Source organism: Cottoperca gobio, chromosome 4 (assembly GCF_900634415.1).
Source record: "Cottoperca gobio chromosome 4, fCotGob3.1, whole genome shotgun sequence".
Lineage (NCBI taxonomy): Eukaryota > Metazoa > Chordata > Actinopteri > Perciformes > Bovichtidae > Cottoperca > Cottoperca gobio.
Window position 1 is genome coordinate 25,512,068 of NC_041358.1, and position 17,852 is coordinate 25,529,919.

Below are 17,852 nucleotides of genomic sequence, written 5' to 3' on the forward strand. Positions count from 1 at the left end.
AGCCCATCCTTCTCTCATAATCCCAGAGAACTGACATGAAACTGGGATCCAAGCACATTTGTACAGTAGCAATGGATTCCTAACAAGGTTATGGGTACAGCGTCGTGTTTGGTGCAGTCTGGTCTGCAGCTGTTTCAACAAAAGTGTTTGGACGTCGTCATAGATTAAATATCGAGGTAGAAATGCATCTTTCAAACTAAAGCAGACACGGCTGCAAAATGTAACTATGAGATGGGACAGAGAGGAAACTGCTCTGTGCTGTACGTGTGTGAATAAAGTATTGTTTAGTCAGACCCAAAGAAATCCAGTTTAATACCATTTGTGAATGAAAGGTCGAACGAAAGGTCGTCTCGCCTCATCCCGAACTTCCATCTGCAGTAAGTATGTACACTGCACCACAAGTATTTGGACAGAACCCCATTGTTTGATGTCTTTGTGCTGTAATTACCTTGATGGTGAAATGACACAATGATTATGAGGTTAAAGTGCGGAGGCTTTCATTTGAGGGCGTTTTAAAGAGAACGCTTCAAACAATGAGCTGCTTTCTAAGTGCATGCTGGGAGTTCATTGTAAAATGTGGAAGAAAAAAAAAAGATTCCCCTCATGTCTTCCATGACTGAGTCCACCGCAGAGTTAGCGTGACAGTTATAGATTAAGAGAGCGAGAGACGCAGGCAGTCACCTAAAGGAAGACACGCCATTCAACTGGATAATGACTCCGTCTATCTGCATGGATCCGTCAACACAGCAGATCTCATGTCTGCCGTCCATCCGTCGGACGTTTCTGTCCGTCTTTCTGGACGTTTATCCGCTCGTCTCCCTTTCCTGCAGTGTGACCCAGACAGCAAATTAGCAGCAAGTGTGCGAACTGACAAGCAGTCACCGACTCCTGAGAGCGCACGCTCATCCTCACACACATATGTTCTCCAGCGAGGATAAATGGAAATGATACACAATCTACTCTGACCTTCTTGTATCGCTTTGTACCTGGTATTTGGTCTTTGCACACCAGTCCTCCTCACTATCTCATGCTGTACATCAGGGCTTTCTCCTCAGACGAAGGTGCCCGTCCTCCCGCCTTAGTTTCCTTACTTAATTTCACTCAACTCCTGGATGCTTATGGGATCATAATTATGTTATTTTATCCCACAGAGCAGCGGTCCACAGCCTTTTTGCACCACGGACTGGTTTCATGCAAGACGGGTGTCAGGCATAACACACGATAAAGTGCAAAACATATAATTGAATTATTACATTTATAATGTAAATGTAATTATTCCAATTAATATTATGCACTTACATTAATTAATTAATTTTGATTATTTATTATTTTATTTATTATTTTATGTATTATTTTATTTATTGTTTTATGTATTATTTTATGTATTATTTTATTTATTGTTTTATGTATTATTTTATTTATTGTTTTATGTATTATTTTATGTATTATTTTATTTATTATTTTATGTATTATTTTATTTATTGTTTTATGTATTATTTTATGTATTATTTTATGTATTATTATTATTATTATTATTATTATTATTATTATTATTATTATTATTATTATTATTTATTTTTATAAAATACCCTGCAGACTAAATATTACCAACACATGCAAAAAAAACGTTTTATTCTTTCTGTGCGGCCCGGTATTGGTCCACGACCCGGTGGTTGGGGACCCCCCGCCATAGACACTCAACAATTGAGCCGAGATAGCCTAATATTGCCGTTTGACATAACTTCTGACTACACCACATACATAAAAACAAAAGTTTGACGCGTCAGTTTCTTGGAAAGTGGGAAATATTCCCGTCTCTGATGTCTCTCCAACCACATCACACAGATCTAGACTATTCTATGTGATCTCACATCAGACATCGCTTGTGTTGCTTTATAATAACCGAGCAGGGGGCTGTCCAGCGATATCATAATCGTGCAGGAAACGCACTCTGCTGGCACGGAGAGATAAACAGTGTTGTGCAGTGAAAAACTAATAAAGGCAGCCATGCATAGCTAAGAGTTGAAGCCACTTGTTGCTCTTGCTGACTCATTATTAGACAAACAAATAAAAGAGTGAAAGTCCTTCCTTTGCACGGTGACTGCTGCTACACTAAACACAATACTTAGTGTGTACTTTCAGTAAAAAGGACAGTTGTTTTTGTACCACGGTACATTTTGAAGCTATACTTTGTATTAGAAAGGTGTTTTCTAATCATTCGTCCACTTTTTCTCACATATATGGAGGTCGTTTAGTCTGAACACCAAATATAAACGAGGACAGGACCACAAAAAATATAGTAAAAACCCTCCCACACGAAATGACACACTGTGTGTGTGTGGGTAAAATAACAATCACCTCATACCGCCTCCTCAAACATCACAACTTCTACACACACACACACACACACACACACACACGCAGTACAGTCTTTGTTACCTGTTTGTGCATCTCGATGTTGAGACCGTAGGACATCTCGTAGTACTGTGGAGACAAACAGATGACGCAGCTTCGTTAGCATCTTATACACATTCAGTCCTGTCGAACATCTGTTGCTTAGTGTAGCTGCACATGCTGCTGTTTGTCCACGTGGATTTAATGGAAGTAAGAAAAGAGAGTGAAAGGATGAGAGTGTGTGTGTGTGTGTGTGTGTGTGTGTGTGTGTAGTAAGAAAACTTTTGTGTGTGTCTGTGTGTAGATAAAGAGGTATTTATGTCTCTGTGTGAGTTATGTGCGATCAATGTCTCAGCAGGTTTTTGTTTATGTATGGCTGCCAAATGAGCGTGTGTGTGTGTGTGTGTGTGTGTGTGTGTGTGAGTGTATGTGTGTGTCTGTGCATCTGTGTTTCTCTGTGTGTGTGTGTGTGTGTGTGTGTCTGTGTTTCTCTGTGTGTCTGTCTGTATCTCTGTGTGTGTGTGTGTGTGTGTGTGTGCGTGTGTGTGTATGCGTGTCTGTGTTTCTCTATGTGTCTGTCTGTATCTGTGTGCGTGTGCGTGTGTCCGTGTGTGTGTGATTGTCTGTGTGTGTGTGTGTGTGTGTGTGTGTGTCTGTGCATCTGTGTTTCTCTGTGTGTCTGTCTGTATCTGTGTGTGTGTCTGTGTGCGTGTGTGTGCGCGTCTGTGTGTGTCTGTGTGCGTGTGTGTGCGCGTCTGTGCGTCTGTGTGTGTCCGTGTGTGTGTGTCCGTGTGCGTCTGTGTGTGTCCGTGTGCGTCCGTGTGCGTCTGTGTGCGTCCGTGTGTGTCTGTGTGCGTCTGTGTGCGTCTGTGCGCGTCTGTGTGTGTCTGTGTGCGTGTGTGTGCGCGTCTGTGTGTGTCTGTGCGTCTGTGTGTGTCCGTGTGCGTCCGTGTGCGTCTGTGCGCGTCTGTGTGTGTCTGTGTGCGTGTGTGTGCGCGTCTGTGTGTGTCTGTGCGTCTGTGTGTGTCCGTGTGTGTGTGTCCGTGTGCGTCCGTGTGCGTCTGTGTGCGTCCGTGTGTGTCCGTGTGCGTCTGCAGAATAGTTCCTGCCTGTGTTAATGTGTTTATGTGCCGATGAAGACCTTCATAAGGTGCCCATCAGAATAATGAGCCTCTGCTTGCTAAGACGACTGTGCATCTGAATGTGTGTGGTTGATAAGTGTGTGTCTGTGTGTCTGTGCATGTGGCTGATAAGTGTGTGTTAGCACAGCCCCTCTGACTCACACTGTGCTCCCTCACCCAGGTGTAAAAGCACAGATCGGTCACATTCCTGAAAGGTTCATATTTATTCAAGTCGACTGCACGAGACGGGATCTCTATAAAATATCATATTAATAATACGATACCCCCCCCAACAAGGTCAAAGTTCACTGTTTCAGCCTCTTCGTCGGCAACGCAAAAGTCCACACAGCAGCACCTGGAGAAGCTCGGACTGGTATCGGACACCATCATTTAAATATGTATACATTTAGTTATCAGTCATTACAAGAGTGACTCAACACCCTGTGAAGAATCAACGCAGGCCATTAATTACTGCTTTCTCTCCGCCAACCAATCAAGTTGCAGTTTACGCCCATGTTTGTCCTCATGTCATAATTATTATATGAACTCTTGAGTTTTGCCGGGGTCACGTTCACCTCTCAAATTCTACTCAGTTCCTCTTTGAGTGCGAGTGGACGTTTGTGCCGCATTTGAAGAACTTCCGTGCACTTCCCCACCCACACACACACCCACACACACACACACACACACACACACACCTATCTGAATGTCTGTGTGTGTTTCTTGTGTATCTTTGTTGGAATATTTGACACCAACACATCAAACACACCTGTGTGCGTTCGCTAAATATCTTGTTGTGCTACCACCTCTGCACGTACGTGTGTGTGTGTGTGTGTGTGTGTGTGCTTGTTAAATGTGTTGTTCTCTCTCCTCCGTGTGTGTTTCCGTGTGTGTGTACATCAGTAATGTGCTGTAATGGTGTTGGTGGCGAGCGGCATTCAGACAGCGAGGATCCGTCATAGTGACAAAGGCAGCCTCTGCCGCCGGATGAGCAACGCTCTGACTGATGAGAGTGAGACACTACTCTCTCTCTCTCTCTCCCTCTCTGTATTCTCCTGCTCATTTTCCCTCCATCGCTCTCTTCTCCCTCTCCATTTATTCCTCACCTCATTCAGTCCCTTCCCCTCACTCCTATCTCTATCTTTCAGAGGCTGTCAGTCCCTCTTTTCCATCACCGCTCCTTCCCTCTCTAGTTGTTCCCCTCCTTCTTTCTCTCGCTGTCAGATGTTCTTTCTCTCTCCATTTCCTGTCTCATCTTACTCACTTGCTATCTTTGTCTCTATCCATCCATCTAAATTCAAATGTGCTTTATTGGCATGAACATAATTGAGTGCAGGACTGATCGCACAGTACAGGGTTAACACTATAAGTGTAATAATTACTTGATACACATGCGTTACTGCAAAGGAAACTATACGGAAAGACTCATCTCTAAAATCTAAATTGCTTCACAATCGAATGTCATGCAGTGCTGAGAAGTAAAAGATATAGAAAGGGGAGGCAGATTTTTTGAAGGACTTCAATACAGTTTCATGTGTTGTTCCCCTGAGGCTCTGACATGCTCTGACACACTCTGTTGTTTCAGTGGCAATGCCAGTTCCCCCCCCCTTGTTACCCATCAGGAGGGCGTAGCATGAGCGCGCTGGAGGCACATATGAGACGTGTTGCCCCGGCTAGCTTTGCATTTTGCTTTAAAAATATTGCAGTGGGAGCGCCTTGCTGGCCGAATGGTTAGAGCGCATGACACGGGAACGCAGCATCCCCAGTTTGATTCCAGCCCTGGGACCTTTGCTGCACGTCTCTCCTTGTTTCCAGTCCGTCGCTGCACTCTTCAGCCAAGAAACACTGTGTATAAATATCGTACAGCAAGCGCCGGCGAGTTTCACAACTGCCTTCTTCTCGCTAATGTTCAGACTCACTGTGAACATGAAGAAGTAGCAGAGCTGACGTAGTCGTAGTCTCTCTCTCTCTCTAGAGTTAACCTGTGATATAATATATATAATATATAATAACCTGTGATATAATATATATATATATATATATATATATATATATATATATATATATATATATATATATATATATATATATATAATAACCTGTGATATAATATATATAATATATAATAACCTGTGATATAATATATATATATATATATATATATATATATATATATATATAATAACCTGTGATATAATATATATAATATATAATAACCTGTGATATAATATAATATATATATAATAACCTGTGATATAATATATATAATAACCTGTGATATAATATATATAATAACCTGTGATATAATATATATATATAAAATATACTAACCTGTGATATAATATATATAATATATAATAACCTGTGATATATATATAATATATAATAACCTGTGATATAATATAATATATATATATAATAACCTGTGATATAATATAATATATATATATATATAATAACCTGTGATATAATAATATATATATATATATAATAACCTGTGATATAATATAATATATATATAATAACCTGTGATATAATATATAATAACCTGTGATATAATATATATAATATATAATAACCTGTGATATAATATATATATATATATATATATATATATATATATATATATATATATATAATAACCTGTGATATAATATATATAATATATAATAACCTGTGATATAATATATATAATATATAATAACCTGTGATATGATATAATATATATATATATATATATATATATAATAACCTGTGATATAATATATATAATATATAATAACCTGTGATATAATATATATAATATATAATAACCTGTGATATAATATAATATATATATATAATAACCTGTGATATAATATATATATAATATATAATCTGTGATAACTGTGACCCTGCACAGCACCTCTAGTGGCTGTGTGAAGTATTGCACTTGTTTGTCAGGAGCAATGGCAGACGTGTAGAGTGACACTGTCGCAAAACGTCTCTTAAATTGAGTCTCGTCACACGGCTTGAGTTTGAGGTGGAGAAGCGGGGGGGGGGGGGGACTCTCAGACTCAAACTCAAAGACTGTGCACATAAAATAAAACATTTTGCTTCCCACATATGAAATCAGGAATAGAAAGCCCACATTATTCTTTACACATTAATATGATTAGTTATTGTGTGTGTGTGTGTAGCTGTGTGTGTGTATACAGTAGGTGTGTGTATGTATACACCGTGTAACACAATCCTAACGTGCTCTCTCTCCGTCTTTCTTGCCAACGACCCTTTTCTTTCTTCCCCTCTCCCCGTCACTCCCTCTCTCTTTTATCTCCTTGTTCTTATCTGTTGGATCATTTTTCGTCCGTCCTTTACACTCTGTCTCTTTTCAACTCTCATTCGTTCTCTCTTAGCCATTTCTATCAATCATCTTTCTTTTTCATGTTCTCTATTTCACGCTCTCTCTCTCTCTCTCTCTTTCTCTTGCCAGTCTCTACTTGGCATGCTCGCTTTGTATATTTGTCTCTCTTGTCCTTGTCGAGTGCTATATCTATATTTCCACCTTTCTCTCCCCTCGTGGAGCTCACCTCCGCTGTGTATTTTACTTTCCATTTTCTTTCGCGCACAAAAAGAAAAATGTGTTTGCACGCACACGAGATGCATTAACATCTCTTCTCTGTGCGTACTTCACACGAGTACGCACACACCTGACAACACTGATACGCACGCACAAAATACTTATGCTAGCTCTCTGTGTTTACATGTCTGCCTCTCCTCCAGCCCTCTCAACATGAAAGCTATGTGACATATCTCTTTGTTCTCTCCCTCTATCTCTCGTCACCTCTCCATCATTACACCTCACCTCAGCCCTCCCCATCTTTTAACTCAATCCCTGTCTCTCCTTATTAATTCTCCCCCCCCCCCCCCCCCCCCTCATCAGCCTCTCCACCTACGTTTCTCTTTTCCAATCCCTCCTCTCCAACATCCTCTTTGCATTTTGTATCTCGCTTTTTTTCCCCGACTGCACCAACAGCTGAGTGCACCCACCATGGCCCGAGTATTTAAATACAACCTTGCAAGTAACTACAGCGCTCGCTTCAGCAGCGGGGGCTCTCCACTCTGACTTTATGGAAAGGAATGCAATAAAGATATGACGGGGAAGGCTGCTCACAGATTAAAACATTATAAAATATGATATAACTGTATATAAAAGTAGTTCACCTCCACAGATACATTCTTCTCGTCATGGGGGGGAACGCTGCATAATGCGTTTACTTTTCTTACTTCTTCCACGTGAACGCAGAACGATTGAATTACTTTCCCCACGTTTACAAAGTGAAAGCAAAACTTTGCAAGTCATCCCCCAAGTGTAAGAGGGTTATTCTCTGTGTTAATGGCCGCCGTTGTACCGGCCACTAGAGAGCCGCAGCACCATTTGCTGATAACAATATTCATTTGCGATACTTTATTGGTCCCTGCGGGATCATTTCCTCTTCGCTCGCTTCCTCGCCGTGAGGTCAGACAGGGAGCAGCTTCACCTTCAGGAGCGTTTGTAACCGTTTAGACGGGTCGTTCGTTTGCCACGACCTAAACCTCGAGTGTCCACTCGCAGAGCGGCTCTACAATCGCAGGACTTTAAACACCGGCAGGTGACAAGAAGCTAAGATCTGAACGGCTTATCTGGCAAAGAGCCGCAAGCCGCGAGGTCACAACATCACAAAGTAACAGAAAAGTTAATCCGACTAGAAATCTGCTCTTTTAAAGTGTGCAACTCAATTCTACGATGAATAATGTCCAGTCAGCGTTTCCTTTAAAGAGAAAGGAGAAGACTAAGTGAGTGAAATGTACCAGTTGTCCTGTGGGTGTAGGCCAGACAGCAGTGAAGTGACGATTGTACCGTTTGTGCAGTCAGTGCCGCTCTCTAACAACGCTCTCAGGGAGTCTGTAGTGTCGTAACAATTGTGCTTTGTAGTCTGAGAATGTGTTTATCAGGGTTCAATGCACGTGGTTACAACTCGTGACTGACAGATTACATTTAATCCTGAAGCTACTCCCGTTTTGTCTCATTCATATTGAAGGTAATGTTTTCAACACTACACTTATAAAACTAAAGAGCGTGCAGCCGCAGAGGCGCAGCACGGACGAGCAGGCGCTGGATTTCACTTACTGCGGACGAGAGTCGACCGACGAAGACAAAGTCGGGAGGATTTGGTGTCAAAGCATTTCAAGTTTAAACCCAATGCTAATAAACGGAAACCTGATGAATGTACTGAGACATTGTGTAAACCGGGCCGGGCACACAGCCATCCCACGCCGGACATCAAAGTAAGCGCTCTGACAAATCAGACAAATCTTTTCTTGTAAAGTGTCCAGTCACGGGTTTATTAACCGGTGGGAAACGTTTCTCACGTAGATGTGAGCGAGTCAGGTCACACTGATCCTGTGTTTCATTGAGACTTGTGTACAGTAGTAACAGGTGCCGTACAGCCGGCTGTAGTAACAGCTGCACTGACACTGAGGTCTAGACTCACAGTAATAACAGCTCTGTGTGCACAGTTGAAATTGCAGTGGTACAGTCTGTGTTTTGTCTGTTGTAGTCAGATTTCTTTAATAGGTTCATCCTCTCTTAACAGCCTGCCCTCCCCCCAGCCCAACCTCCAATTACACCCCCCATGCCCGTCGTTCCTCCTCAGATAATCCCTCTGTTGTGTCACCGCGTTCTCATTCAGCACTCTGAGTAAGATCTCGTGTCCATGTGGGTTGTGTGTGTGCGTATGTGTGTGTGTGCGTGTGTGTGTGTGTGTGTGTGTGCGTGCTAAGCCTGGCAGAGGGGCAGTAAGCCAACTGACTGACTTTGCTTACCAAGAACACACAGCTCTGCCCTTCCAGAGAGAAGGGTAAGAGGTGTGTGTGTGTGTGTGTGTGTGTGTGAGTGTGAGTGTGTGTGTGTGTGTGTGTATTTTTATCAGACTACTTTTTTCCCCAAATGCAATGTAAATGTTAAATAAGACGTGTACCTACATGTGCTTTCTGAGTGAATAATAAACACCTGAGTTACCGACTGAGGAAAGTGAGAAAGTAATTGACTTTGTTGTCGTCTCTTCCTTATTTGTTACTACAGTAACATCAGCATCAGCACAGATGTGAGGGATAATGTGTCTATTATCATGAATCAATGACGACGTGCAGATGATCACCTCAAAGGGCCCGTTTCCCCGTGAACACCTGAGGGGCCTGACTAACACCTGGTACAACGCTATGAGCCAGAGCATACTGTTAAAGTCAACAACATTGTGTACGGTTGACTAACAGTAAATATAACTCGACAGTATGTTTAAAAACAACACTAAGACAAGTTCAGACATTGAACTTCCTGAAACATCGGCTGTTTTTAAATCTATAAATAATCGAAACTTGAATTGCATGAATAAATATCACCGTAGAAACAATCTTCTATCAACAGTGTAAGATGAAGAGCTCATTCTGCTCTTTACATGTTGCATTCTTGTGATATTGAGGTTACCGTAAACGTGTGTCGAGTGTCTGCACGCTAAAGGCTTCTTGTACTTCTTAAAACTTTGACATATTTACATTTTGCAAGATAAGCTTATATGGTATAAATTGTTTTCAATGTCTGGAGTGAACTTTGTGCAGCTCTCTACATCTCACTTACTGCCCTTTTCATCGCTCCTTTTGTATTTCTGCTGTTTGGCTCATTATGTGAGTTCTGCAGGCGGATTACTTTAGATAAATGAGGTTGCAGAGTAATTCTTGTTTATCTCATCGCACTGTAACGTTCCCCTCTTCTGAACATGCCCCATAACGAACGTCTCATCTGCCGCTAATAACACACACACACACACACACACACACACACACACACACACACACACACACACACACACACACACACACACACACACACACACACACACACACACACACACACACACCACAGTCATCGGGGTCGGGCAGACAAAAAGCATTCCTGCATTTCTCTCAATGAGCTGCTCTCTCTCTATCCCTCTCTCCCTCTCTCCCTCTCTCCCTCTCTCCCTCTCTCGCTCTCTTTCCGTTTCTTTCTTCCTTCACTCTTGAGTTTCCCTCCTCTTTCCACTCTTCCATTCTTCGGGGAGTGTTTGCTCTCCCTCCCTCCCTCCCTCCCTCCCTCCACCGTGGTGTTGAGAGAGTGTCAGACGACGGTGCCAGACTCTCTCTCTCTCTCTTCATCTCTTCTATGCATTCTGCGAAGAACGCTGGCAGACTTTAAAAATGAGCTTTAGGAAGTGGGTCTAATCCAAGGTGATTTATCTAAATGGGACATTTGTGTGTGTGTGTGTTTGTGTGCATGTGTGTAAATCTATACTTGTGCATGTGTGGCTTTGCAGCGGGTTTGTATTCATACAATAAGTGCGTGTGTTGCTTACTTGCGAGTGCGCGGCAGCTTGTGTCGACTCCTGCATGTATTATTTGTGTTTGTGAGCGTGTGGGTGTGGATGTGTGTGAAAAACCTTAACAAAAGCATTGTTCTTTGGTGTCTCTCGGGTGAGCTCGTCTCTTTCATCTGCCCGCCCACACACACACACACACACACACACTCATACCACTGATGTTGAAACATTTATTAGCACGCTGCACTAACCCACATCAGAGGTGAGGTGAGCAGGCTCTAACTTCTCCATTGTGTCCTGACAGCGGGTGACGACTAAATCAGTCACGGCACACATTCAGCCTCGTAGCAGCTTCACTTGCCGCCGGTTTCATCAGAGGGAGAGCCAGAAGAACTACTGGAGAGCGCTGTCCTACACACATGTGTACAGCATGTACCACAAGGCAGAGCCAGTCCCTCTTTATGAACACTGTCCTGTTTGCTTCCCCTGCTCCAGACAGTTCAGACAGGTTTAAGACTCTTAAAAAGGAGTCAATCCTCCCCTACATCTGGCCCCGCTTAAATCCCCTGGCCAGCTCCCACCATCGGATGGCAGAGCAACCTTTAGCTTAAGCGTTCAGATTCTGCCCTCTTCCTTCCTGCTATCTTACATCAGCCTCATTTTCCCCTTCTTTGCTTTCCTCTTCCTCTCCTCTCGTCAGGTTCCCCTTCAGACGTCAAAAGAAGATGTGAATGGAAGCTTGTTTTCACATATGTGAATATTAGAAGTTGGTTCATCAAGATGATGAGCCGTCGGTGGCGCCAATCCATTTAATCTGTCGCTCTTTGCACTACATCAGTTTCCGTCGACACTGTAGCGCATTTTGCTTTTATCCACATAAGAACTTTTCCTCCTCAGCCAAGCGTAAAAACGTTTGTGCGATGTTGAAAGATTCTTTAAGCGGGTTTTTTATGCACAAATTGAAAATGTGCATCAAAACAGGTGGATGGAAACGCACTCTTCTATTCAAGCCCTCTTCCGTCTCCTTTGCTGTATCATACTCGTATACAAGAGTGCCCCCTTTTTGTCTTTGATGTTTCTCCTCCCTTTCTTTTCTCCCTCTTTGCCAATGTCCTTGTTCTGTTTTCTTTTTCCTTGTTTGTGCCGTCTCTGCTAATGCCCTCCCGTGCCCTCTCTCGCTCTCATATTTCTCTTTTATCTCCGTCTGTTACGCTCACTCTTTATCTCTATCTCACTGTCCCCATCTCTCTCTTCACTTCCCTTATTACTTCCCTCCCTCCCTCCCTCCCCCCCCTGTTCTCAAGCAGTTTGTGACTGTAATGTTGCTGAAGAGAACACAGTGTGTCAGGCTGAATCAGACAGATGAGCTGCGAGCGGAGTAAGAGGCTGAGAGCACCGCATTAATCCACACACACACACACACACACACACACACACACACACACACACACACACACACACACACACACTGTGTTCCAACAAATGACCGCATGGCAGGGATGAGACAAAACACTGCAGCCATGATACAACCCTGAATTCAAGATACAATATCGACCAGCGAGAGGGTTTAAAACAAGACACCTGGGGGGGGACTTTGTAATATTAAGTTATACTATTGTGTTTATGTCCATAAAGTGCAACGACTTAAAGTCCTTCCTTGCAAAGACAACTCATTAAACACAATCATCATGAAGCAACAACAGGAAGTATAATGTTGCAGTCACTAATGAGAGATTTGCTTAGTTTAGTTTGTGCTTTACTCATTACACAGTTTGTGTAATCACACGGTGAACTGTTGGGGAAAGACCCGCAGGCTCTCACACTCGTACATGCATAACACACGTGTTAGTGACGTTACGTCAGCCACTGAGCTCTGTGGTGTCCAAATCACCGCTCAGACGGATTTGGTGTCATCGTCCTTTTAATGTTCGATTCCGCCCCCACAGATTAAATATCATTGTGTGCTCGTGTTTGAACAGCAGTTTGGATTTTTAGAATAAAAAAGTGACAGATTCATTGTCTCACCGTCTCCCCGCTCGACAACGCACATAAACATCACGCGTTTCGTCTCGTCATTATTGTGTATCGTTAATTTTAATGCAACACTATTTTGTCTCTTTGCCGACAGCTTGGCCGTTCATTAACACCAGACCCCTGCAGCGCCTCTGTATCTCCCTTTAACACACACACACACACACACACACACACACACACACACACACACACGGTGATGGAGAGGACACCTAATGTGATTCCCGACTGTGAGCTGTCACCCTCCAGTAGACATGTCTTTTTTATAGTCCACACCCCGATAAGACTTTTGTCTTGTGTGTGACAGCAGGATTGAGAGAGTCTGTGACAAAAACAAAAAGCTTCCTGAAGACATTTAATCCTACAAAGAACATTTTGAGAAAACCAGGGCAGCAACTAAACTACAACATATATGAGCCTGTAAAGCCTTCAGTCACGAGGCCATCAGTCCCCGTGTCTGAAACACTCCACCACGTCCAGGCAGCCGCGAGAGGAAGGAGAGAAAAGGAGCGATTGATCTAAAAAGAAAAGGGAGGTTTTTACGATGAAAGACAGCATTTGTATCTCCTCTTCTTTCACACTCTGTGCAGGATTCAACCTCAGGCCAGCGGGGGTGAGCGCAGCTCTCCAGGCGGGGGACTTGCTTGCACTTTGTGCGAACATGTGACCGACACGTCTACGCTCCCTGATTAGCCGGGGCAACAATGCAACCTTATTTAAAAATACACAGTGGAATTCCAGGAGAGCGGTGAAATCTGAGAGCCATGAATTATAAATACAACAGGAGGAGAAAAAGCAAGACGCCCACAGACACTCCCGGTGTGTGTGTGTGTGTGTGTGTGTGTGTGTGTGCAGCTATCACTAAAAGTTACACACTGCCAATGTCTCTCTACACATACAAAGAAACGAGGCAGTCTAGTGCAGCAGCCAACATGAAACATAAATTCCATCCAAAGCGATACAGAGAGTGGGTCTGCCAAACACACAAATACAACCGTCTCCAAACCTGGCTCTGCTGTTCCACTGCAGCAACACTCAGACAGGAGCAATCTGAGAGGGTTATGGCATCATCTCTCCAAGCATGAAATGTGTACAAACTCAGATATAGATTTAAAGTAGTGAATGTGAGGAGAAACTTTCAGAGAGACTTCCTCCAAGCGAAGCTCCATGCCATGAGGAGATATGGAGCAGAGGGGAAAAGCCTCCTGTTGTTGGCTCACTTCAGACTTTTTGCTCTTTGCAAAGTTAGAGTTACATCCTCTCAAAGAGTTACAAGTAGTGAGGACGTCTAGTACTTTTAGTCTATTTGTGTGGCAAGATGTTCAGGTTATTCTCCTCTGAGGTAGATCCAGGCCGACATCAGTCCTGATGTAGGCTGCTGATCACACGACGACATTGGCACAGTACCGAACTTAAACTTTCTCCAAAGAAAATACAAAAGATAAAAAAATAGTGCCAAATGCAACAAGTTCTCCAAAATAAATCATTTGTTCCAGAGCAACACGTACAACCGTCTCCCGGATCCGACGCCGCTCTTGGCAAGAGTTCCCAAAAATAAAACTTAGAGTTGCAACACTTATAGGGAACAACCGTGGGCGAGCACAGAGGTAGGAGATACCAGGGGGGGTTCTTTGTGGCTCTAAAACAACTTCGCACTGACTAAACTTTCCCTACATCCTCAAGGTCAAAGTCACTTTAACGTAAACATGTTGTTTTCAGGCCTTTGCTCAAACAGCTGACGCTGCGCTGTCTGCCGTGGGACAGCTTGCCACCTCACAGAGAGGTCTTATTGTGTGTTAAAGCATTTAAATGCACAAAGAAATCCACATGCATCAGCCCTTTATCACCCCGTACAACCATCTCCCCTCACCCTCGTATTGAAAGAGCTTTAAAGTGAACAGTACAGGCAGCAGCAGTGCAGCGCGGTGAGCAGAGCACAAGCCTGTGGAAACAGGCCTCAGTGTGGATGACAGGCCTAACGAGCTAAATATAGCCTTCTGGGTTATCTCCTCTGTGGGCGCAGCGAGCCCGTTGTTGCTTCACATTATTTACGTGTCTGTGCGTGCACCCGCTCTCTCTATCTCTCTTTCTTTCATTTCACGCCCCCCCACACAAACACATCACTATCTCTTTCTCTTGCACTCTGCGTTTCTCTCTCTCTCTCCATTTCATCCCTTCACAGCATCTTCTTTCACCCTCCATCTCTCCTCTCTGCAGTTCTGTCCCCTGGTATCTCTCTCTCATTCCTTTTCAGCATGTTTCTCTCTCCCTCTCTCTCCCTCTCTCTCTCCCTCTCTCTCCCTCCATCTCTCTCCTCTTTTATTCTCTTTATCTCTGCGTCCCTTTGTATCCTTCCCTCCCTCAGCAGCTCCCTGGTTTTTTTCTGTCTGACACTCTCTGAGCCTTTTTTTCCTCTCAAGCCATCTTTCCCTTTGAGCCTCTCTTTCACTCCCCCCCCCCCCCCCCTCTTTCCCTTCCTCTCATTTCTGAGCCATGCTTATGAAGTAGCATAGCATCCACCACACCACAGTGAGCCCCACTTCAAATCCAATAGCCTGGAGAGCTAACCGTCTGCCATGCTAACCTATATGGATATGTCATCTGCAGAAGAGACTCCTTAGTTTACCAACAGCGCCGCGGTCACAAAGGACGTGACATTTAATCTGCACAAACTTTCATCAAATGCCATCCATTGCCCCCCGTCCAAGGAAAGACAGAGAAGTGCATCTGTGCTGGCACGCGACCACACACGATTTGCGAAGAAGATGGATGTTAGCGTGTGTTGATTGTTCCACACAGTAATTGTGTGAAACCACAGCCAACACGGGGAGGGCCTGAGCGTCGGGGAGGGCCTGAGCGTCGGGGAGGGCCTGAGCGTCGGGGAGGGCCTGAGCGTCGGGGAGGGCCTGAGCGTCGGGGAGGGCCTGAGCGTCGGGGAGTGGGTGGTTTTCAGAGGTTTTCTCTTTGTGTGTGTGTGTGTGTTCTGCACTGAATCATATTTACGTGCACATGTTTCTGCTTGTATTTTACACCACTTTGAAAAACATAGCGAGCTTATTTTTATGAAATGTGGTCAGTCAGCAGCCGAAGGTCTGTGTGGAGTTTAGACCTCGAGACGAAAGCCTCAACAAGTCGTTTGGCTTCGCAATTATATTAAGCAGCGCGTGATTTACTCAATATGGCTCCGTGTTTATGCATTACCACAACATGCAAGAACTTTAACGTGTAATACAAACGTGCACGAGATTATGTTTAAGTGTCAGTAAACAGAAAGACGCACGAGGAACCTTTAAGTACAGATGCACCAATGCAGCACACACACACACACACACACACACACACACTCTGTCATTGTTGCAGCAGCCACTTTGGGTTGACGCGGGCTGACTTTGTTTTACTTGTGAGATGAAGTCACTGAAACTTTTATCTTCGAGAGGCTAAAATAATGTTTTACTGCTGATGAATTGTTCTCATTGTCTCCGTTACGAAGTCGATGTTTGACAATATTATCTCCGTGTCTTCGGTCTCCATGGAAAGATGAAAACACCTTTAGTAAAGTAGCAACATGTCGTGTAACAGTTTCATCACACACTCATCCTGTCATGGTGACGGGGTTGGATCTTATTAGGCTCTTATTACAGTGTCAGTTATTACAGGATTTAAGATGAGTCGGGGGCCGGAGGAAGAAAGATCTTTAATGGAAGGTCCTCGTGAGAACAAGGGGGGGGGGGTGAGTATAAGTGTAGATGAATGAATGTGTGTATGTTGTATCTCCCGTGCGTTTGTGTGAGTGTTTTATCTTCTGTCTGTCGGTGTGCTTCTAAATGCATTTGTCTCCCTCCCTCCCTCTCTCTGTCTCTCTCTCCCTCTCTCCCCCCACCCCCCCTCTCTCCCTCTTCCCCCTCTCCTTCTCTCTCCCCCCCATCTATCCCACCCCCCCCTCTCATCTCTCCTCTCTCCCCGCCCTTCTCCCTTTCTCTCTCCCCCCTCTCTCTCTCTCTCTTCCCTCCCCCCCCCCCTCTCTCTCTCTCTCTCTCTCCCCTCCCTCCCCCTCTCTCTCCCCCCCCTCTTCTCTCTCCTCCCTTACCTCCCTCCCCCCTCTCTCTCACTCCCTCCCCCCCCCCTCTCTCCCGTCTCTCCTTCCCCACTCTTCTCCTATCTTCTCTCCCCCTCTCTCTCTCTCTCTCTCTTCTCCCTCTCCCTCCCTTTTCTTTCTTCTCTCCTCCCCTCTTTCTCTCCCCCATCTCTCTCCTCCCTTACCTCCCCCCCCTCTTCTCTCCCACCCTCCCTCCCCGCTCTCCCCCCTCTCCTCTCTCCCTCTTCCTATCTCCCTCCTCTCTCTCCCTCTCTCCTCTCTCTCCCTCTTCCCCCTCCCTCTCTCTCTCCCCCCTCTCTCTTCTCTCTCCCCCCTCTCTCTCCCTCTCCCTCCCCCCTCTCTCTCTCCCCCCCTCTCCCCCCCTCTCTCTCTCCCTCTCTCTCTCTCTCTTCCCCCTCCCTCTCTCTCTCCCCCCTCTCTCTCCCTCTCACTCTCCCCCTCCCTCCCCCCCCCTCTCCCTCTCTCCATCTGTGTGTCTATCTAGCTTATGGCCCTGATCCTGCCTGCTCTCCCAGGTTTATGAAATGCGAGCAGCTTAGCAGATGGTGCATATCGTATTCTGGTCGGCTCTGTGTGGGTTTTGTACCACAGACGAAGGCTTACGATACATGTGAGCCTTTAGTCGCACAGACACACCGACGCAGAGGGAGCTCGGGCTGTTAGCGCACGAGAGAAAACAGAGAGAGGAAGAAGAGACACAGACTGAATCTGAAGGAGGAAAATATAAATGGAAGAGGCATGGAAAAGAGAAGAAGTAGGTTTTAGAGAGAGGTATGAGCGAGCAAGATAAATAGTGTGCAAGAAACAGACATAAACATATAATACTGGTTGAGGGGT

At 44.5% G+C, this 17,852-nt stretch overlaps 1 protein-coding gene across 1 annotated transcript in view; it reads right to left on the reverse strand.

Moving 5' to 3' along the window:
• Window positions 1-17,852, reverse strand: part of tle5 (TLE family member 5, transcriptional modulator) — a 65,776-nt gene that overhangs the window by 34,280 nt on the left and 13,644 nt on the right. The window contains exon 4 of the mRNA XM_029429624.1: window positions 2,440-2,484. Within this exon, the coding sequence (XP_029285484.1) occupies window positions 2,440-2,484 (45 nt within the window). The remainder of the gene's footprint in view (window positions 1-2,439; window positions 2,485-17,852) is intronic.